Below are 23535 nucleotides of genomic sequence, written 5' to 3' on the forward strand. Positions count from 1 at the left end.
CTCTATTCCTCTGCTTTTTGCAAAAAAAATTCTATGTTATAGTACAAATGGAGTTCAAGGCTTTGCAGAGGAAGAGATTTTGCAAACCTTATGGGTTTACCATAAGGACTCTGAAAATTGCTCCATATCCCTAACCTTGGTTTCTCTAGGGTATCCAAGTAGCTGTTTCCCAGAGCACCCTTGGTTTGTGTCCAGCCCCTTTCAGATTTACTCTCAGCCGTATCTGAAGCCTCAACAATATCATTTCTCATGGGTCCCTTAAAGCCCAACATAGGTAATTATTACATCCCCACCTTGAAACACAGCAAGCACATTCTAGACCCATGAAATTAAGAGTGTGGATTTGGAAACCATTCTCCCCAAATGCAACATCTAACCTGTGCCTACAGGCTTAGCTGCCCCTTGGACCTGCTAAATATGACCCCCCAAAGTCTAGTACATTGGACCTGCTGGTGCTGCCCGATGTGTCTGCTCCCTGATCCCCTGGTGGTTGCCGTCTTCTTCTGAGCTGGCAGTCAGCACAGAGCCCGACGCGGGGCTCGAACCCATGAACCTGGACAAGTGTTTTAGCTTTTCACCCTCTTCTGCCGCGAGATCATGACCTAAGCAAAAGTCTGACGCTTAACCGACTAAGCCACCCAGGCGCCCCGGTGGTTGCCGTCTTCTTGAGGAAACTCCCAACCCTCAGGGCCCAGGAGCAGCAGCCCCGGGCTCCAGAGGTGGAAAGATCAGGCTGGTGGGGAGGCTGACCTCACATCTGGCTTCCTCTGCACTAAACTCTCTACATCCTTCCAGTCATATGGGATCAGGCCAGAGCAAGGCAACTCTGACTAGCTGCATTGTTTGGTCTTCCAAAATAACCTTGAGAAACTACAGATAAAAGGAGAGCAATGAAAAACTTTATCAACTTAAAAAGGCGCGCATCTCCCTGCCCCTTCTGCAAGGGATGGAAAAACCATCCCAACACACAGTCGCCATGGTAATAACTGCTGGGTTTAAGTGATAAAATTTTAATTGCTACTATAATGAACCGGTGGGTTTTTCACATTGGTAGGTGAAATGGAAGATTATGGTTAGTTAAAAAGTTTCTTTTCATGGACTTGACCCTTCTGATAGTGAAAGATCTATCTAGTCTAACCAGGGAGGGATCATATGGGAGCACGCCTGAGCCAGTCCGCCCTTCAAACGCTGGCTAAAGGGTGTTAAGTCAGCTAATGGTATCGCTATGAAGAGAAATTAAAAGAGGAAGGTAAAAACATTGAGGACATTTTTTTCTTAAGGGGGGTGAGAAAAAGCCCCCCATGTTATTTTTCCATAATGAACATTCAGAAAAAAACAGATAAGCAAAAAGAAAACTGAAATCGCTGATGATGCCAACACTGATAGATAACCAACGTAAACATTCTGGGGCGTCTTTCCATTCGGTTGTCCCGTCTGTTCTAGGCACGGACAGCGTTGACCAGCTCATTCCCACATAATAGCTAGAAAGAGTCTTCACGAAGAGCCTCCCTTCCTCTGGGCTACTTGTCCCCAGGTCTCAAAGAGTCTCCACAACCAGCCAGGGTGACTCACCAGAGACAGAATGACCAGTGGCCACAGGGCTCCTGCTTCGTAGGACCAAGCTAGAGGTTTGTTCAATGACATGGGGAGAGGGTTCTGGGGAACAAGAGTAGATGGATGTTTAAGGAGTTCAACTATTTCTGAGATCCAGGTAAACACAGATGAGAAGTATCAGACTCAGTCTTCCTCTGGCATCAGTCCCACTGAGGACAGGACAGGTCGGTGGGGAGGTGGGGTTGGGGGGCGGGCAGGACCCTCTTTTCAGAGCTTTGGTTGGTGCTGCCTGAAGCAAGCCAACTTTGTATCTTTTGTCCATCGCCCAACATCCTGTGCCTAAAGTGCTCCCACTAACAGGTAGCCCTGCTGCTCCCAAAACAGGATGATGCACATTGGTAGTTCTGAAAAGGTCTCGTAATTTAGTGGTCTCTCCTGCATCGATGTTTTGCTGGGGTTCAAAGATATTCTCTAAGAAAACATGAGGAAGGAGGAGCCAATAGCTACAACATTTAAAAAATATTTTTAAAAGAGTTTAAGTAATCTCTCTTCACCCAGCGTGGGGCTCAAACTTACAACCCCAAGATCAAGAGTTGCGTGGTCTACTGACCCAGCCAGCCCAGTGCCCCTAATAATTGTAATTTAAAAAAAGGTAACTCTTCATTTACTCTGTCAAATAAGCATAGTAGTATAAAATTAATGCTTCTTGTCATCAAGACATATGGAGTCCTAGAATAATCACGCCATAGACCAAAAAATACACAGTGCTTCAAAAGGCCTTTCTGTTGATGAAACGAATGGCATGTCTTATAAGAATTTAGATGTCCTTAATGTAAGCAGCTGCCCAAGGGCCCATGATAACTGCCAAGAGCTCCTGCAGCGATTCTGATGGAGACCTACTTCTGGGAATTTTGATGTCTACACCCAGGGCCAATATAACCTTATGTGAGGTTAGGCTCCCCACACCCCCTCCTTTGACTAGCTGGTTATATTTTAGGAGATGTATCCTTCAAGTTCTCTGCATTAATGATTTTACAGAAGCTGAGGAACAGCTCCTGAGTAGAGAAAGAACAGTGGTTTGGGTCTAAGGCTGTTTTCCCCCCTTCCATTATCATGTACCCACAATGCACTGCACCACAGGCAAATCGCTATTTGTCCGGAGGGACCCGTAGCTGTCCTGCTGCGCTCCCATCCAGGATCGTGTGCCGAGTTTATCAGCAAAGACACGGAGGCTCATAGAGGTCACAGGACTTGTTCACAGTCGGTGGCAGGTCCAGGGTCTCGGGCTCCTGATGCAGCACCGTGTCACTTCACCCTGCTGCTTGCTCCAACTCTATGTTCCCCAGACCAGCACCACCAGCAATACCCAGGTACGTGGCAGAAATGCACATTCCTGGCCCCACCCGGAATGGGGCCTACAGAATCCAAAGCTCTGTGGGTGGGGTCCGGCAACCCATGTTTTCATGAACCCTCTCGGGATCCTGATGCATGTTTAAGTGTGAGAACCACTGCGCTGGAGTAGACCGTAAATTTCACACTGCGCTCCACATTTTACAAAAATTCTAACAAACTACCTTGAAGAGCCAGCTCTCAAAGGAGCCAAGTGCTCTTTCGCTGCATGGTGTAGCACGAGAGGCAGACCTTGGCTTCATCCCCACCCTGTGCAGCATCGCCTCTGCCCTTGGGTCAGTTACTGACCCTCTCTGACCTGCAGCGTCCCTCTCAGTAAAATGGAGAATACTGACCTTCCAGGATTATGCAAAAACGAAATGATTTAGAAGCGCCTGAGTGGCTCAGTTGGTTCAGCGTTCGACTTTCGCTCAGGTCATGATCTCGCGGTTTGTAGGTTCGAGCTCAGCATCAGGCTCTGTGCTGACAGCTCAGAGCCTGGAGCCTGCTTCAGATTCTGTGTCTCCCTCCTTCTGCCCCTCCCCCACTTGTGCTGGCTCTCTCTCAAAAATAAATGTTAAAAATTTTTTTTTTTTAATTTTTTTTGTTTATTTATTAGAGACAGAGCATGAGTGGGGGAGGGGCAGAGAGAGGGAGACAGAATATGAAACAGGCTCCAGGCTCTGAGCTGTCAGCACAGAAGCTGATGTGGGGCTCAAACCCATGAACCACGAGATCATGCCCTGAGTGAAGTCGGATGCTTAACCGACTGAGCCACCCAGGTGCCCCAAATGTTAAAAATTTTGAAAAAAGAATGAAATGATTTATACAAGGAACCTGGCACTTACAAAACAACACTGGCTTCTCCTATCCATTCCGTAATGAAGCCTACTACTTGAAATGGTTATAAATTTAATGTTTTTAGGTAACCGTGTCGTAATGTTTTAATGAGTCTTTTGAAATTTACCTCTGTTTTGCTGAGAACATACCCAAAACAAGAGCTCTTAAAATTTTTTTTTCATCGAATTAAACCTGGTTTACTGTGGACATAGACTTTTATTTATTTTTTTAAGATTTTATTTTATTTTGGAGAGGGGGAGGGGAGGAGAGAGAGAGAGAGAGAGAGAGAGAGAGAGAGAGAGAAGCAGAGAGACAGGGACAGAATCTCAAGCAGGAGCCTGAAGCGGGCTCGATCTCATGACCTCTAGATCATGACCTGAGCCGAAATCAAGAGTTGGACAGTTACCTGACTGAGCCACCCAGGTGCCCCCTGAGGTCACAGACTTTTAAACACCATTCTAAACTTTGAAATTAAATGCTTGTAGTTAAAACCTTGAAATCACATGGCTGGGTACCTAGGTAGGGTCTCCCTCCAAATCTTACGTAGGAGATGTTGCTCCTACGATAGGGAGGGAAGCAGCAGATACGATGGGTAGGACAAAAAAAGTTGAATGGTGTCCAGACTTCTGTGGGCAAATGAGGCCGTCTGTGCATCCTGCAGGGCTAAAGGTTCTGCTTGGCACTGTTCAAATCTAACGTCTGCAGCCTGTGCCCCCGACCCCTTTCCCCGGCGTGACACCTGTGTGTGGTCCCCAGCGTGGAATCAGTGTCCGAGATCAGACATGGAGCTAATTTCACGGGAGGCTAATTTATGGCAGGTCTCGGCTTGTGGCCTCAACCCACAAACTCACCTGCAGGGTAAACCCAGCTCGGAGTTTCTTAGGCTCTCAGCCATCTGTCTCACTTGGCCTTTGCTTTAAGAGAAGAGAAATGGCTCCCTCCCAAGTCCTCCAGGTTTGAAGGGATTAGGCTCTCATTATGTTCTATTCACTACAAACCAGAAGTGTCCAGGGAGGCAGGGAGACCACACCACCAGGAGCTGAAATCCTGGTGCCTCCCATGCTGGCTACGGAATTATGGTCAAGTCCCTTACCTTCAATTTCTCAATTTCCTTATCTGTAAAATGGGATAATGGTATCTGTCCTTCAGAATTATAATGAAGATTAAGTGAAATCGTATGTAAAAGGCACATGGTCAAGAATATAGCTGGCAGGGGCACCTGGTGGCTCAGTTTGTTGCGCATCTGACTCTTGATTTTTGGCTCAGGTCATGATCTTGTCGTTCATGAGTTCAAGCCTCATGTGGGCTCTGTGTTGACAGGGTTGAGCATGGGATTCTCTCTCTGCCCCTCTCTCTGCCCCTCCCCTCTCAACTAAATAAGCATTAAAAAAGAAAAAAAGAATGGACTGTCAATCTAGTCTTCAGGAAGCATAATCTAGACCGTGCTCTTGAAGGATCCATAAACAGGTCGGATGTCATCATACCCTCGATTAGCGCCAGGTGCTCAAGAAAACTTAGGATATAAAGACGATGTCAACAAAGACATACTAGACACAATTTACCCAACAGAAATGATCCCATTCTTAAGCACTGGAATTTTCATGTCAACAAATAACTGAGAAACTTTTTTTTTTTTTTTAAACAGAGACAGCATGAGCCAGGGAGGGACAGAGGGAGAGGCAGAGGGAGAAGGAGAGAGAATCTTTTTTTTTTTTTTAATATTTTTATTTATTTCTAGGAGAGAGAGAGAGAGAGAGACANCCAGCTCCTCAGAGCCTAGGAGATCATGACCTGAGCCAAAATCAGGTGTGGGACGCTTAAGCGACTGAGCCACCCAAGGTGCCTGTCTGAGGCACTGTTCTAAGCACTGGAAACAAGATAGTCAAAGATGTTGGTCTCATGGAAGACCTCTTAGTATGAGACACAACTGAGGGAATCCTCGCCCATTTAACACACATACTGCTTTGTTTTAGAGTCTTCTTAGGGGAGAACAATGATAACAGCTGCTCAGGAAGTGCTGGCTCCTATAGGCTGGTTCTGGGGCACATGTGACACACATACTACTCAAACACAGCAGCCTCTGGTGTGAGCAGTGCTATTAGACACAGTCTGTAGATTTGGAAACTGAGGCACAGAAAGGTTAGGTATGGAGCGTTTGGGTGGCTCAGTTGGTTCAGCGTCCGACTTCGGCTCAGGTCATGATCTCACAGTTTGTGAGTTCAAACCCCGCACTGGGCTCTGTGCTGACAGCTCGGAGCCTGCCTGGAGTCTGCTTCGGATTTCGTGTCTCCCTCTCTCTCTCTCTCTCTGCCCCTCCCCACTCACACTGTCTCTTTCTCTGTCCCCAAAATAAATAAACATTAAAAAAATAAAGGTTAGATACTACTCAAGTTTTCACCGTGAGTAAGTGGGAAAGTCAGGATGTGCTCAAAATCTGTGCCCTTAATCCTTATTTGGATCACCACCATGGATTTCTACAGATTGTTTTTTCAACGGGCAATAAAGACAAGTTGAATTCAGCCCAGTCTATGCTGCCAGCCAAATCACCCTGATGTTTGTTTCAGCAAACCCTCCACTGCTAATGAACCATGAATGACTCAGACTTTATTTAGGAGGCCAAGTCTTCAGTTGAGATGGAAGGTCTTTTAAGCATCAGCCCTGATCTACCTCTCTAGCTTCATCTCCTATATTTGAGCCAGTGGAACTTCTTGTCATTTCCTGAAAGACTTCCATACTGCTTGATCCCTTTTTGCTCACAACATAACGGTCTCTGCCACCAGTAACACTCAGGGATCCCAACCCATCACTCAGGACCATCTGGGAACACCACTCTTCGGAAAGGCTCCTCCTAATCCCCGCCCCCACTCCAGAAAGATGAGCTTGGAGCTCTCAAACCACTTGGCTTTACAGCTGCTCAGATGTCCGCTCCCATTAATGTAATTGACTCATATTACTTCCTGTCTGTAACTCTCATAGCCCTTAGCCTGGTGCCCCTGCTGACCGAATCAGCCTCACTTACGGTTTATAGTAAACAGTGAGGTCAAGGAAATAAATGCCAAATTATTAAGAGCATCTTATTTTCATGACTCCCTAATTCTTTATTCTCCTTACAGGCTCTCCTGTATATTCTGCATCTTATGCGTGTTCCAAATATCTGAGCATACTGCTATGTAAAAGACTCACTCGGCCAGTGTAAACACAAAGCTTCATGAGTGGTCTCATGTTTTGCATGCCAGGTCACACGTGAAAAACACTTTAGTTGGGTCTGTATTTGGAGAGAAAACCTGAAGACCAAAAGACACTTAAAAGCTCAGGGTGGTGTCACCTTCATTATTCTGTGAAGAGAGATAAAATTACCAGTCTTATTTTTCATAAGGTTGCACTAGAAAATATAGCTTTGATTTGTGGCTGCAGACACGCCTCCTAGGTGCACATCTGAGGACCAGATGCCCACTGGGGCCTGAAGACGAGCATCTAGAAACAGACCTCCTTGCCTTCACCTACGCATAAGCAGGAACAGGCTGAGATGATCTCATCTGGGGGACATGCAAGTACCAAACTAGATTTAAAATTTCTAAATAATACTTTCTCCAGGATCTCTGCTCCAATTAAATCTCCAACTCTCATTCAAACCTAACTTCATAAGAAATTTTAAGCTAAAGAAAAAAATATTAAACCATGATAGGTTAAAATAGAATCTTCCTAAGAGGCTGAAATAAGAATTCTCACCTCTCTGGACCAACTGTTGCCTTTCTGAGTTTATGAAGCTGCGAGGCTGCCTTAGAGAAGGCTAAGCTTAGTTTCTAGATGTTGCGAAGGAACCACTGTCCCTAGGAAATAAGAGTAACTTTCCGGCCATTTCTCACCTTGATCCAATGACATCAAAAAGGTGCTGCCAGCGGTCATTGATTTTGCTGAGCTTGTCATCGATCTCAGCTGCTCTGGTCTTGTTGCTGGCTTTCATCAGCTGCTCACCCATTTGCTTCAGCTGTAACTTGTTTTCACTAAACAAGTTTATTTCTTCCATGCAGTCCTGGCAAAGGCACCAAAACACAAAGCCTCAGTTACTACTGAGAATGCAGTTCTTCACCACTCACAAACATACGGCTGCCTCTTCAAATTCAAAAACAAATTCATGGGGCGCCTGGGTGCCTTAGTCGGTTAAGCGTCCGACTTCCTCGCTTAGGTCATTATCTCGCGGTTTGTGGGTTCGAGCCCCGCGTCGGGCTCTGTGCTGACTGCCAGCTCAGAGCCTGGAGCCTGTTTCGGAGTCTGTGACTCCCTCTCTCTCTGACTCTCCCCTGCTCACGCTGTCTCTCTCTCTCTCTCTCTCTCTCCTAGAAATAAATAAAACATTAAAAAAAATTTCAAAAACAAATTCAAAGACTTCTCTCACCTGTCATGCAACTCTTCAGTGAACAGCGAAAAGTCAAAGAGCACTCACCTGGCACATGTGTGATATGTAAGGCAGTAGTTATATTTAAAAAAAAAATTTGTTTATTTTTGAGAGGGAGAGAGACAGAGCGGGAGAGGGGCAGAGACAGAGGGGAAACACAGAATCTGAAACAGGCTCCAGGCTCTGCGCTGTCAGCACAGAGCCCAATGCAGGGCTTGAACTCGGAAACAGTGAGATCATGACCTGAGCCAAAGTTGATGCTTAACCGACTGAGCCACCCCAGTGCGCCAGTAGTTACTTTCTTTTTAAACAAATTAAAAAAAAAAATTTATTTTTGAGAGAGAGCGAGCACGAGCGAGCATGCATGGGGTAGGGGCGGAGAGAGGGAGACAGAAGATCTGAAGCAGGCTCTGCGTTGTCAATGCAGAACCCCGCATGGGGCTCAAATCCAGGACCAGCAAGATCATGACCTGAGCCGAAGTTGGATGCTTAACCCACTGAGCCACCCAGGCGCCGCTGTAATATTTAATTGCTTAATTCAATAGCCCTGGCTTCTCCTCCCAGATTTGTTCTAATCTAACCTATTTGGTCACCGAGGACACTGGAGCATAACTAAATTAGCCTGGTATCAGTAGGAGCTTTCCTGAAGTAACTGAGTGGCATTTTGGGTGACCGCAGCAAGAAGCCATTTCCCTGTAGGGGCGGATGGCCACTTCAAAAGTCGCTGTTGGCTTCTTCCCTTTGGTGATGGGAACGCCTTCATAGCAGCAGCCAGAGAAGCTACAGTCGCTTGGCACGTGAACTAATGCTGAAGCTGACAAGAGCCCGGTTCTGGCCAGACTCCCCGAGAGAAAGAAATGGCAAGCCTCACGCCCTCCTACCATGGTCCCATACTTCCCACCTCTCTGGAATCATCACTTACCAGCTTTGCTCTGCGAAGGACTAAAGATAGCAAGAATGTCCTTCACATTTCTGCAATGTTATTAGAAACATATCTAATAGGTTACACCGCCACGCACCTGGGAATGAAGGCAGAGAACTCCGCGGCCGTGCATCTGGGTATTCCTGCTTACCTTCTGTAACTTTTCAATCATTTCTTCAATACTAAGATCTGCTGTCTGTAGAACTTTGTTTTCCATCTGCACCAGCCACGCACACAACTCTTTATTTTTTTCATTGAACACAATCCATGAATTGAGTCTGTCTTCAACCTCCTGTTTGCGTATAGCCACCTGGAAATGAAAATGCATTTGGCAGCTGAGAATTGGCAGGAAGGAAAGTATTTCCTTTCCCTTCCCCCCATTAAAAAGACTGAATTTCAGTCATTTTAATCAGTAACCCTATAGACTCCAATCACTGTTTACCTAATACCTAGGGTTCAACATCAACAGTTACACCTTTGATAAATGCCACAAAAAGCAACAAAGATTATGTCTGAAGCATAGTTGACCGAAAGAATTCAGTTTTATCCAATGCATATCTATTATTACCAGGTTATATTAAAAATTAAGTAGGAAAGGTTAGATATAGTAAACATCATCCAAATTTCTTCTGATCCTTATTCTTTCAATATACCTTTATTGAAGGATTGCTACGTGCTAATTTACAGTTTTATGACCCAAATTTTTACCTTTTTTTTTTTTTTTTTTAAAGCAGGCTCTACACCCAGCATGTAGCCAACATGGGGCCTGAACTCATGACCCTGATCAAGACCTCAGCTGAGACCAAGAGTTGGACACTTAACCGACTAAGCTACCCAGGTACTCCCAAATCTTTTACCTTTTTAAAAAGGATCAATTCCTTATTTCCACTTAAGGCCAATATCCTGCTTATTCAACTTGAAAACTATAAATCTAGATCAAAACATTAATTTAACATTTATAATGCAAATGGACTACAGAATTATTTCACTATTTTAGTGGTAGGTTTCCAAAATAAAAGCAAAATAAAATAAAAAAGCAAACGCATACCACTCATTTAATCCACCTTCCATTATGCCCTCTGGCTTTGGATGGGAAGTATGGAAGTAGAACAAAATCCTGGTCTGTAGTGATCAGGCTGACCCCAAAAACCCAATGCTCTTATTATGCATTAGCAACCCCTAAGCGGGCTTCCTCCTTAAAGGGTTCAAATTTACAACTTAAAGAATGCAAACCAGACTTTCTAAATGTACACAAGTATCTCAGCTCTTAAAAGTCTTTAGAATCTTAGGGTTAAAAGAAGTAGTTAAGAGTTCTTTTGATACAGTTTTTTTTTTTTTTAATGTTTATTTTTGAGAGAGACAGAGACAGAGCATGAGAGAGGGAGGGGCAGAGAAGCCGACACAGAATCCAAAGCAGCTCAAAACTGACAGCTCAGAGCCTGACACCCGGCTCGAACTCACGACTGTGAGATCATGACCTGAGCCGGATGCTCAACTGACTGAGCCACCCAGGTGCCCCAGATAAAGTTGTAACACCCCACCTTACAGATGGGGAAACTAAGGTAGAACTCCCAGAGATTTTCCTGCTGTGTACAATGAAAACAAGTAATCTTTTCAGAGTGAGGCAAAAATACTAACACTTATACATCCACCCAGCCAAATGTGTCAAGAAGGCTCAAAGAACTATCCCTAAAAAACAAATTTTGTGTTTCCATCCTCAGGGCATCTATTTATCTTAGCCTTTTTAAAATCCTGGCATTTTGCACAGCACGGTTCTGATTGGTTTCCTAACGGTAACAATTAAGAACATCTGGTTCCCAGTCTCCCACTTCTACCTTAAGTTTTAGGATGCTTTTCACATACTCTAAATATTTTCTTTTATATGAAATATGAATAAAAATTCTACGAGGTCATTTAAAATTATGGTTCATTGTGAATATTAAATACTAAAATCAAGGAAAAATGATTTTACTTTACTCAAAAGCACTCAGAAGTGAATTTCCCCTTTTAAAAACATTTCTTAATGCACAAAAATGAGATTAAGGAATTTATTTTTCTTAGGATTATATGTACTTAAAACAAAGCTCTTTTTGAATCCTTTAGTTCCATCCTGTCACAAACACGTACTGTTATCATACCCTAACCGTGATCCAAATTTTATTAAGGAGAAGTGATCCACTGAGATACTAAGTGTAGCTGTTGATAGTTTCTTTTAGAGAGTTTTAAAAAACCAGCTACTTGAAAGCAACATCGGATTGCATGTGATTACAGAGTTCTCGGATGAAATGCCCCCGTGCCGGGCACTAAGTAAGACTTTCTGTTCACTGGGCCCAGATAGATACTTCAGAGACACCACTCTTAATGTCGGATGAGACCTCTTTGCTGAAGTCCTGATTCTAATATACTGATGGGTACTGGTCATGTGTATAAGACAGAAAGCAGAGAGCTCATAGCTGTCAGTAATTGCGATTCTCCCCCCTCCCCCATCCCATTTAAGGTGAGTTTCTAAAAAGCTTATTAAAAGTGTGCAAACTTCCAGCACTGAGCCCTGGAGAAACAAAGGGTCAAATCTGTTAACCATGTTGCTGCCTTCTAAAGGGACAGCAGCCAGCCTAGGCTCCAACTGAAAAGGGCCTCCGGTTCAATGAAATGAAGCCCCTTTCTACTTTGTCTGGCCTTCGGAGACATTTCAATAAACTCCAGAACATCCGTGCCCTGCAGTTAACTGACTTACTCGCAAGCAGAGGTCTTCCCATTGTCTGTGCAAATGCTCCGTTTGCTCTTCCAAAACCATCACGTCCTCCGCAAGAATGTGCTGGCTTAAGTCGGTCTTCAAAGTGTGAAGTTCTGAAAGGCTCTGGGTCCAGTTGGCCAAAGACTTCTCTAGTTCCTGCATTTAAACACAAGTGGGGGAAAAAACCTTCAACTCACGCTGCTGTTGTTTCCAAACCTGTAGGCTAATCCTTTGATTGGACTCTGGGGGAGGGGAGGCCAGGGAAGGGGGCGGGACCTTCTGAATGAGAAACAGCCCAGGGCAGTGGCGGCGGCTGTGGTTGGCCCGTTCTTCCCCACCCTTTCCTCAAAGGAAAATTCCTTCCTACCTTTATTCTCATTTGCTCAGGTAGTTCTGATTTTTACAGAATTAGTTCTACTTTAAAGTCATGTAGGTCTTTACCTTTATTGAGAAGAAATTATTTTTGGAGTCTAGCAACAATCTCTCTCTCTCACACACACACAGACACACACACACACACTTTTAATTCTGAAACAATGCTACAGAAATGTTGTATAAGTGTGATTTCCCATCTTTAAAAAGAAAATAACCTAAGAAATGCATTGTTGTTCCCATGGCAATCATAACAACGGCTTCTGTTCAAAGGGAATTATTTTGGTTAAGCTTCCCAAAAAAATGAGTATAATGGAAGAAAAAATAAATTCTTCCCTCATATTCGGCAGAAAATGGTTAGCAGAAAATCTCTAGTCATGGAAACAATTATTTTTAAAAGTGTGTCAAATGTAAACTTTCTGAATTCTAGGACTTAAAATTGCTTTCACAACAGGGGAGGTAAAAGGAAAACAGCCCGAACATAGGAATTCTCCAGGTTTTTACTATGTTTACAGTTCTTCATTCTTTGGCACGTTTTAAGGGTCTCCATTCATACCTGTCTATTGCAATAGAAAGAAGAGGCTATTTCATTGATATCAGAAATAATTCTGAGGGGTGGCAACACTAGAAGTGTGTTAATCCTGATTCATTTTCAGAGTTCTAAAAAGTACATTGGCATGACTGCACAACTTGCTGACAGAAGTTTACATTTACTAAAATGGCCCACAGAACTTTTTATTTTTTTTTAATTTTTAAAAATTTTATTTATTTTGAGAGAGAGAGAGAGAGCATGAGCAGGGGAGGGTCAGAGAGAGAGGGAGACACAGAATCCGAAGACAGGTTCCAGGCTCTGAGCTAGCTGTCAGCACAGAGCCTGACACGGGGCTCGAGCCCACAAACCACGAGATCATGACCTGAGCTGAAATCAGACACTTAACTGAGCCACCCTGTGCCCCCACAGAACTCTTTTTAAAGGTTGCATGGGAGGGGCCCCTGGGTGGCTCGGTCGGTTGGGTGTCCCACTTCTGCTCAGGTCATGATCTCATGACTCATGAGTTCGAGCCCCACACTGGGCTCACTGCTGTCAACACAGAGCCCCCTTCGGATCACAGATGTCGCCCTCTCTCTGCCCATCCTTTGCTCACACTCTCTCTCAAAAATAAACATTAAAAAAATTTGAAAAACAAGGTTTCATGGAGATTCAGAAATATATTTATCAGAAGAAAAATCATTTAGAGGCGTCTGGGTGGCTCAATTGGTTGTGTCCAACTTCAGCTCAGGTCATGATCTCACAGTTTGTGGGTTCCAGCCCAGCACTGGGTTCTGTGCTGACAGCTCAGAGCCTGGAGCCTGCTTCAGATACTGCGTCTCCCTCTCTCTCAGAAATAAACAAAAAAATGTTTTTTAAAGCACTTAAAAAAAAAGAAGAAAAATCATTTAAACTCTTGTTACCTAGTTTTTACCCTTATGATTCTAGTATAGTGGATGAGAGCAGATTCTGTGTGTAACACTTTCACTAGCTACGGACTATAACAGGGACCATACCTTTGGACAAATATGCATAACTGGACAAGTTTAATATGTAGAGTGGACAAATTTAAGATGCATAATGATTATTTAAATTTGTATTTCTTTACGTCGTTGAAATGCTACCCACTCCTTCACCCTGGTGCTTCCACAAATATATTTAGTTAATTCATATTTATACTTTCGGATCTCAGACACAAGGATAATTCCTCAGAGGAGCCTTTTCTGAGTCATCAGACAAGATTGGGACCCCTGTCTTACATTCTTGTAGCCCCCTGTCCTTTTCCTAACACTCACCATGCTTAAAATTATTCACACCCACACACTCACACACACACAACTTGACAGTGTCTCAAGAGCTTTAAAATGTTCATAAAATGAGAAAAACAGGAATCATCAAAGAATATATAGAGCGAGGTCTACTGTGGAGGTTTATTATGATTGATCACTATTTGTACAAATATTTCAAAAATCATGCTTCTGTCTTTAAATGAAAATACTCCAGAGTTGCCACCAAATCAGAACTGCCAAAGGGAACATAAGTTTCCTTTTCTTAATTTAACCAGATAAATGGTCTATATTACCTGTAAAATTCCCATTGATAGAACACGAGATGTGAAATTTAGTTGTTTGATTACATAAAATGAACTGGACTCTAACACAGCAGAGCAACATTAAAGCCTGTGGCTTTAAGTGTGCCTGTGGACTCACTTACCAGGATTGTCAAGTCCCATTTTTCTACCTTACCATTTGGGTAAAAACAGGACCAAAAAATGAATGTGTATATATATAAATATTGGCCTGTATATGCATAGAATATCTTTGGAAGAATACACAACAAATTGATTAACACTGATTATGTCTGTGGAGAGGAACCAGTGGGAGAAAAAATTTTCGGGGCGCCTGGGTGGCTCAGTCAGTTAGGTGTTCGATTTCTCCTCAGGTCGTGGTCTTGTGGTTTGTGAGTTCATGCCCCACATAGGTTGGCTGCTGTCCGTGTGAAGCCCACTTCCTCTGTCTCCCTCTCTCTCAAAATTAAACACTGAAAAATTTTTCATGTATGCCTTTTGCACCTTCTGAATTTTGAACCATGTGACAATCTTACTAAAAAATTAATTTAAAAATAAAACTGTCACCCAGACTCAATCATTTGACAAGTCTTGTGAACACAGATGTCCATAAAGGTGAAAAGCTAGTATGTTGTGAAGTGCTATTCCATATGTCAGCTGCAATGTAAGGAGAATGTAATCTTCTGAGGAGGACAGTAGAGCCCAGACTGGTCAAGTGGTGAGTGTATCTCTCCCAAGTGATTTAGGGATGATAAGCACTCTCCTAGACAGGCTTCAGGTTACTCAAGTTCTTTTTGGAATATGGTCATGGGATCGATGAACTCAATGCTCTTGGCCTCTCTTCCTGATTTTTCCACTGAAAGGTAGGACATGGAGGCTGTGGAAATGGAAAGGATCCCACTGGAAACTGAAGAGTGTGACACTTGGGACAAAGTATGCCTTCTTATGAGTTTACAGTTCACATTCTGCCCTGGTTTCTAGACTTTATGGAAGGAAACTATGTATCAACTGAGAGAGTGACTCCAAATCCCTCTGTCCCTGAAATCTAGATCTACACCTAAAGATGTAGAGATAATAAAATGTTGAAAACTAGGAATAGGAATTTTCTTAACCTAATAAAGCCATTGCCAGCAAATACCATACTTAATGGCAAAATGTCAGAATCATTTTCCTTAAGATCAGGAATGACATGCAGGAGCTAGCTATCGATTCTTCTACTAAAAAATGTTCTGGAAGTACTGACCAGTGTAGAAAGTACAGGGGGAAAAAGTATAGAAGTAAAAGGAAGAAGTTTTTTAAAAAAGTAATTTTTTACAGGTGGTGACTGTCCCAAAAGATGATATAGACAAATTATTGGAATTAACAAAAGAGTTTAACAAGATGGTTGAATATAATGTGAATCAAAAATGATCATTTCTAGGCACAAGTGATAAATAGAAAATATACTTAGGAAAAGTATTTTCAATAGTGTCAAAAATAACATGCAAGAAATAAATGTAACAAAAGATGTGTGGTACTGAAGAAAATTATAAGTCATTATTGAACACAATCAAAAGGAGAAACATGCCATATTCAAGAATAGGAGCACTCAATGTCAAAAAGAGGTTTATTTTCCCCAAATTTATCTATAGATCTGATACTATTCCACTGAAACTCTTATTAGGGCATTTCCTAGTTTGACAAACTGCTTCTAAAGTTGTGGAAGATCAAGGACCCAAGGACATCCATACTAACATGGGAGAATAAAGTATGGGTATACACATCACACCTGAAATTAAGATTTGGTATAATAAAGCATGGTAATCAAGATCATTTGCTATAAAGGCTGAGGTAAATAAACCAATAGAATAGAGGTCTAAAAGAAAAACTGCAAACATATGGAACTTCATATGTGACACTGGACTATGGTCACCAGGGCAATGGTCATCCATATGATTATCCATATGAGTAAATTAAAAATTGGATCTTTTACCTTAAAACATATGCAAAAATCAATCCTTAAATGAATAAAGACGTAAATATAGAAAGCAAAATTTGAAAACTTTACGAAGAAAATGTAGGAATGCAACCTTATGGCTTTAGTATGGAATAACGGCACTGCTCATATAAAGTTTAATTTCACTGAGTGCTACATACACTTGTAGGAAAACTATAAAGAAATGCACGAGAATGATAAAACACCTAATTCAGGGTTGTGGGTACCTCTGGGAAGGGAAAGTATGTTGGAGATTATGCAGGACATTTCAACTGTATTTGCAATGTTTTATTTTTTTAGCTGGGTGACAGTTTCATGGTAGTGTCATATTATTTGTTATGTTGGAAGTTTTTTGCATGTTAGGAAGTTTTACAATGAAGAAAAAAGATGAAGGGCGAAGGACTCTAATTTCTGCCACAGCTTGCAATACAGGACTACTTATTTCTTCCTAATTTTTTTCAAATTGATTCCTGAAATCATTGAAGGAAGAAAAAAGATTAAAAACCATTCCATTAGGCTTTAGATGTTTTTTAAAAGATCAAACCTACCGATAGGGAAGGGAGGGGGGGTTGTTCCTGACCTGGGAATTTTACTGGTTCAAATTCTTATCCATTCTTCTGCAAAGGCCTAAAATATCCACGAATGATTGCCAGAGCTGTATCAACTAGGCAGAATATAGTTTGGAAGGTTTTATAAAAATGTGATATTTGAGTAAAAACTCCAACCTATTTATTGGCCTCTACAAAAGGAATTCTTTAATAATACTTTACTCTCATTTCAAAGACAAGGTCATTTGTTAAGGGAACGGGTTTCAGTATAATCTCAGAGGCCACATCTTATATTCCAGAGGAGAGAAACAAACAGAAAGAGGACCCAATTCCTAAGAATTTCTGCAAAAGCCTTTCTCAGATTTATACATGTTTTCTGAAGGAACATGGAAACACATTTTCCACACAGAATAGAAAGGCAAACACTTCAACTTCTCTCAAAACCGCTAGGTGAGTATCTGGAATGCGACTTTGCAGCTTTCAGTACCTTAATCAGCTCTTTTTCCTTATGGAGGTCCTCATGAAGTTCTGGGAGAGGATCTCTACATTGTGCCTTTAAAACTTGCAGCCTGCTTTTCAGCTCCTTGATTTTCTTTTCACACTGGTCCCAGGTCTATTTGAAAACAGTATTAAAACTGGTAAGTACTTTGCTCTTTAAGAATGAATCGCAGAAACCAAATAACTCATTTAATCCACTCCATGAAATGTCTTTTTGTATATCCCACAGAAACCTGGTACTGTGTCTCGAACAGACTAATCTGAAAGCAGATGGAATACCAATATGGTCCCTGGTGCGGCTTTATGTGTGGCTCATGTCAACTATTGAGTTGGTTGGCTTTGGTTCAAAAGATTTCTGCTTCCATCCCCATATCCTTGATCTGTCTAATCTTTTTTTTTTTTAATGTTTATTTTTGAGAGAGAGAGAGAGAGAAAGAGCATGAGCGAGTGCAAGAGAGCGAGCGAGCACATGAGCAGGGGAGAGACAGAGAGAGAGAGGGAGTCACAGAATTCGAAGCAGGGTCCAGGCTCTGAACCGTCAGCACAGAGCCCGATGTGGGGCTCAAACTCACCAACTGTGAGATCATGACCTGAGCTGAAGTCGGACGCTTAAATGACTGAGCCACCCAGGTGCCCCTGTCTAATCTTATTTTTATTTTAGTTTTGGGAATGTTCACACTTAAAAGACTACTGTATGGATTAATTTTTAATGCTTATAGTTTTGGCACACACTATGATAGTATCATAAAGCAAAAGCACTCAACCAGTTTTGTCTTCTTTCCAGTGCCCTTTGCACTCTCTCTCCTTCTGGAAAGAGCGTGGCTTTAGTGACTTTTTCATAGTGAAGCTTCACTCCACATTTCTCACCACTGCTTTGACTGCCGCCTTCTGCTTAAAGCACTTAACAGTTTATAAAGCATTCTCAACTTCCTTATCTCATTGTAAGTATAATTTTAGGAGATTGACAGGGTTTTGCATTTTAAAATGTGAAAACAGAGGCTCAGAGAAAACTGACTAGCCGAGGATATGTGCCTGGAAGCACACCAGTCAAGGGTCAACCTAAGCCTGCAGTCCACCTGCCCGCACCCCCTCACCTCTGCAATGCCTTTCTTTCTTTCCCACCATCTCTTTTCCTTTCACCGTATATCACTGAGAAAATAGTTGCCTGCATTTTCAAGTTCAGAATGTTCATAATAGATTCATTAGAAGAAGTTTCTACTCCTGAGGTTACTAAAAGTAGACAAAGTCAAACATTCCTCAGTACAACTGACACCTAAACACACTTGAGTTGCCCCTATTCTATGGTAACAGAGAATTCACATGAGTGGAGGCTGCTTGTCTCGCAACATTAACTCTCTGGAACACAACCAAGAAGGAAGTAAAGAGAGAAGTGAAACCGAGTCCTTATTTCTCCCTCCAAACCATTAACTACATTTACCACCATGTTTTACAAATAGGGGAAGTGCTCAACAAATATTTGCTAGTTAGTGAATTTCACATAGCCCATATGCCAAATGAAATTCAGATACTTTATTCATAGGAGAGATGCTCAGGCCCTAACTCAGCATATATTTATTCCTTATTCAAAAAAACTATCCCTGGGGGCGCCTGGGTGGCTTAGTCCGTTAAGGATCTGACTTCGGCTCAGGTCATGAACTTGTATTTAATGACTTTGAGCCCTGCGTTGGCCTTTGTGCTGACAGCTCTGAACCTGGAGCCTGCTTTGGATTCTGTGTCTCCCTCTCTCTCCTCGCCTCTCTCCTGCTTGCACTCTCTCTTAAAAATAAACAAACATTTAAAAAATTTAAAACAACAACAACAACAAACGAACCATCTCTGATAAGCTTCCTTATCTGGTTTTGGTACACACACAATAGATTAGGATGAGGGCTATAAGGAGTAGGTATGCTCAGAGAAACACAAATTAAACACAGACCACTTTAAATAATCTTTAGAGAAGAAAATAACAGAAAAATAATAAAAAACCACAAAAGTATTCAGAGAGCACAGTTTTGTAGGGCCATAGGTTCAAAGCAGCTCAGAGTCCTTAAGAATACCTTGGTATATTTTAGTGTAACAAAATAATAACTATTTCCTAATAATGACTCAGAATAAAAATTTTGGTTCTTAAAAATATAATCATAAATTATCTGCAAAATTCTTATATGTGCTTATATGGAAAAGCACATTCTCTGATGACAGAAGAGGAATTATCATTGGGTTTATTTTCATATACCATACCCAAGGTCAGACCATAGGTGGAACATTAGCTTTGTGTATAGAACTTCCATGGATCGTGAACAAGCTTCCTGTTTTGTAAAAGTGAATCTAAAATAGAACCTCAAGTATTCATATATTTAACATTGAACTTTTCAATGTTCTATTATTATTTTACATTAAGTAACTAACTAGCATGATTAGCAGGACCCAAGGTCCCTTGGAAAATTTACAATATTGTGATTTCCTCAAATCGTTCCCATTTTTGCACAGCAAACAAAAATTCTACGTATCGCATTTGAATATCATGGAAAGTGAGTTTACCTCACTAGTGCTCTGCAGCTGGTTAATCATCTCTCCTACGTGGAGCTTTGTGTCTTTCCAGTCATCCCGGAGTTGACTGATTTTCTTGTTAATCACCTCTTTTGTTTCCAGGTTAGCCGTGTTCAGTAACGTCTCCCCAGTTTCCACGGTTAGTGCATAGGTGGTGTGCCATCTCTCGAAATGGATTTCTTTACTCTAAAAAGCCAAAACACAAAAAAAGCGATTTCCTTAAGCCTCTGATATTATCAAACCACGATTGTATGTGTTTGTGAACATTTCCTTCAGAGCTTTTCCTAAAAATAAATGTTAAATTATATGTAAATTAGACAACTCTGGTTAGAAAGTATGAACACCCCCCCTCCCACACACACAGTCACATCTAAGGCTATGTTTTATACTACTGCATACTACACCAAATAATGTGTTCTTAAAATAATTTCCAATGGTTGTTAAGAGATAACATTCTTGGTGTAATGATCAGACACATAAAGAAATAGAAAAATATACTTCAAAGAACAAGAGGCTCCAAGATAAATGGATCTATGAGTATTAAGAAAATGACTGGAATATTAGACCTGAAATTAAGAGCAAATACCCATTATGATCATGATAGAAGAGTCAGCTTACTCTTAACTCATGAGAGTAAAATGTGCACATTGTGCTAAACAGATATAAAAGGAGAGAACAAATAAAAAAGGCAAAATACAAAAAAATGTACACTTAAACTTATTATGGGCACTTAAACATATGCATCAACATAGGCTCTAAAGGGACAGCTATATGACATTCCATTTGAGTATCATGCAGGCTCTTTTTGTTTTGTTTTCTTTTAAGAGAGTGAAAACAGGGGAGAAGGGCAGAGGGAGGGAGGGAAGGAGGGAGAGAGGGAGAAGGAGAGAGGGAGGGAGGGNNAGAGAGAGAGAGAGAGAGAGAGAGAGAGAGAGAGAATCCTAAGCAGGCTCCACACTCAGCACGGAGCCCCACACAGGGCTCGATCCCATGGCTGTGGGATCATGACCTGAGCCGAAATCAAGAGTTGGATGCTCAACCAACTGAGCCACCCAGGCTCCTCCAGGCTCTTCTTTAATGGGACTCAAATTACCTATTTACACTATAAAAATAAACACTTTTAAGTTGACTCATACTCCCAAAAGCATTTGGTTTCAGGGAAAAAAAAATTATTTTTTCTGTTCTAAATAGGATTTCCTTCATCTTCAAATTTCTCAAGGGAGATATAATGTAGGCAATTTTTCAAATGGGAACTGATGTTTAAAAAAAAAAATCAACAAGGTATTGATTTACAAAGGTATTTCTGAGAATCTTGATATAACCCAATACAAAGTAGGAAAGCAGACTGTCCTCTCGGGAACAGACACAAAGAAGAGGAACCACAACTCAATGTGTGTACTGGCACTTCACACTCTTCTTTCTTTCCAATGTATGGTATTGCTCGACGTGGCTAAATAGACAGACATCGATTAGTCATTTTAAGCTTCTCAAAAGATCTGCTTCTCCAATTTTCCCTGACTTGGTCAACAGCACACTATCTACCAGGATGCTCAAGCCAAAACCCTAGAGTCATCTTGATTTAGATTTTTATTTACCTGCCACATCCAAACCGGAAGTCTTGTAAACTCTTACAAACATAGCCTTTTTAAAATCTTCACTACACTCACCCTTTTCTTATCTATCATATAGTCTATCCAAGACTATAGAAACGGCCTTCTACCTGGTTCCGGGAGACTGCAGTTCTCACAAGGTGCCCACAATATTCCTAGTCCTACACGCTCTTCCAGAACCATGCCGTCACTCCCCATCAAGCAGTGGTGTCTCTGTCCCCTTCTGTTAATTCTGTGTGAGTGTGTGTGATGGCCCTGATTAACAGAGGATGGCAGAAGTGACTTGTGTGACTTCTGAGCCTAGGTCTAGAAGGCAGTACAGCTTCTCCTTGGATTTCTTTTTCTTGGGACATGCACTTTTGTGCCACTGAGCTGCCATGTAAAAAGTCTGGCTAACCAACTTGACAATAAACTATCTGTAAAAAAACAAACAAACAAACAAAAACACACAAAAAGCCAACAACACAAGGATCCCATCAGACTTCCGGCGCTTTTCAAAAGGAAAAAAAAAAAAGTCTGGCTACCAGAAGCCTCCATGTGAAGAGACCACAGAGAATGAGTGAGTCTTTCCAGCTTAAGTGCTAGACATGAAAGTGAGTGAGCCCCTACCACCACCTGACTGGAATTTCCTGAGAGACCCTAAGCAAGAACCACAAGAGCTAATAATCAATGATTGTTGTTATGCAGCAAGATATAAGCAACATGCTGGGATTCCTGCCTTTCCTTTGGCTCCCTTATGATCTATCCTCCCTCAGAGCAGCTGGAGGAGCTTTAAAAAATACAAATGGTATCAGAGTGCTTAACCTACTGAGGTTAAGCATCCAACTCTTGATCTTAGGTCTTGATCTCACAGTTATGAGTTCAATGCCTGCGTTGGGCTCAGTAGGTTAAGCATCCAACTCTTGATCTCAGGTCTTGATCTCACAGTTGTGAGTTCAATCCCTGTGTTGGGCTCCATGCTGGGTGTGGAGACTGCATTAAGAAAACAACACAAAAACAACACAAATGGTATCATGCTTCCCCCCTTCCAACCGAAGGTCTTCAAAGGCTTCTGATTACAGCAAGGCTATAATCTGGCTACCACATCTCACCTACATAGTGCTCCTCCCCCTTGCCTCTCAAATTCATTCCCTACCACTTCTGCCTTACTGGTTATACTCCACGCACACTAGCTTTCTTTCTGTTCCTCTGTTTTGTGAAGTCTGTTCCCATCTTGTGGACTTTGGGGAAGACATTCCTTCTATCTGAAAGGTTCCTTCCCCAGACGTTTACACGGCTGGCTCCTTCCCATCATTCAGGTTCCAGCTTAAACGTCATGTTCCCAGAGATGACTCAATTGAAAGTAGCCAAAAGCCCCTTCATTACTCATCCTGTTTTGTCTACATATGCCTTACTGCAATCTGATATTTTCTTGTTCACTTATTGATTTGTCTGACTTCCCCCCACCAATCAGACCAATTAGTATTTCCTTGTTTATTAATTTGTCTGCCTGCCTGCCTGCCAGCAAGGCTTTTCTCTTTGTACACACCACATGCCCGGCATTTAAAACAGTGACTGGCACAGAGCAGATATTCAGCTGGTATCTGAAGACTGGGTAAATGAATGAAGAGAGTATGGGATTTCCAAAGGGTGGTGTTTCATTTAGCCGTGCTTCTACAGTGAAGAGTAGTTCTATAGCTAAATGGAACATGTTTGGGGGATTGCTAACTAATTACTCTAAACCTATGCTCATTAAGCAACTCTCTGACTAAAAAGTTTGTTGCCAAAGAACACACTTATCTTGAAGAGCGTTGAGTAGTATGTGGAGTTGTTGAGTCACTCTACCATACACTGAAACTAATATAACACTACCTATTAACTACACTGGAACTAAAATAGAAAAAAAAAAAAATCTCGGTTGCCTAAATGAACTTGCCCTTTAAGAGTAAGCAAGGGTTCTACCATAAATTACAATGCTGGTGGTCAAGTTATTCGTCAGTCAGTGCCTTAAGAGCTTGGGTGGAAGGAGGGGCGCCTGGGTGGCTTAGTCGGTTAGGCGTCCGACTTTCGCT

At 41.9% G+C, this 23535-nt stretch overlaps 1 protein-coding gene across 4 annotated transcripts in view; it reads right to left on the reverse strand.

Moving 5' to 3' along the window:
* The window catches only part of SYNE2 (spectrin repeat containing nuclear envelope protein 2), a 336140-nt gene that overhangs the window by 33065 nt on the left and 279540 nt on the right, over positions 1–23535 (reverse strand). For all 4 annotated transcript variants that reach the window (XM_077767198.1, XM_077767200.1, XM_077767199.1 and 1 more), the window contains 5 exons: positions 19866–20060; positions 17314–17439; positions 11836–11991; positions 9253–9411; positions 7650–7816 (listed from right to left, as the gene is read on the reverse strand). In XM_077767198.1, the coding sequence (XP_077623324.1) occupies positions 7650–7816; positions 9253–9411; positions 11836–11991; positions 17314–17439; positions 19866–20060 (803 nt within the window). The remainder of the gene's footprint in view (positions 1–7649; positions 7817–9252; positions 9412–11835; positions 11992–17313; positions 17440–19865; positions 20061–23535) is intronic.

Source organism: Crocuta crocuta, unplaced genomic scaffold, assembly GCF_008692635.1.
Source record: "Crocuta crocuta isolate KB4526 unplaced genomic scaffold, BGI_CrCroc_1.0 scaffold55, whole genome shotgun sequence".
In the NCBI taxonomy this organism is placed as follows: domain Eukaryota; kingdom Metazoa; phylum Chordata; class Mammalia; order Carnivora; family Hyaenidae; genus Crocuta; species Crocuta crocuta.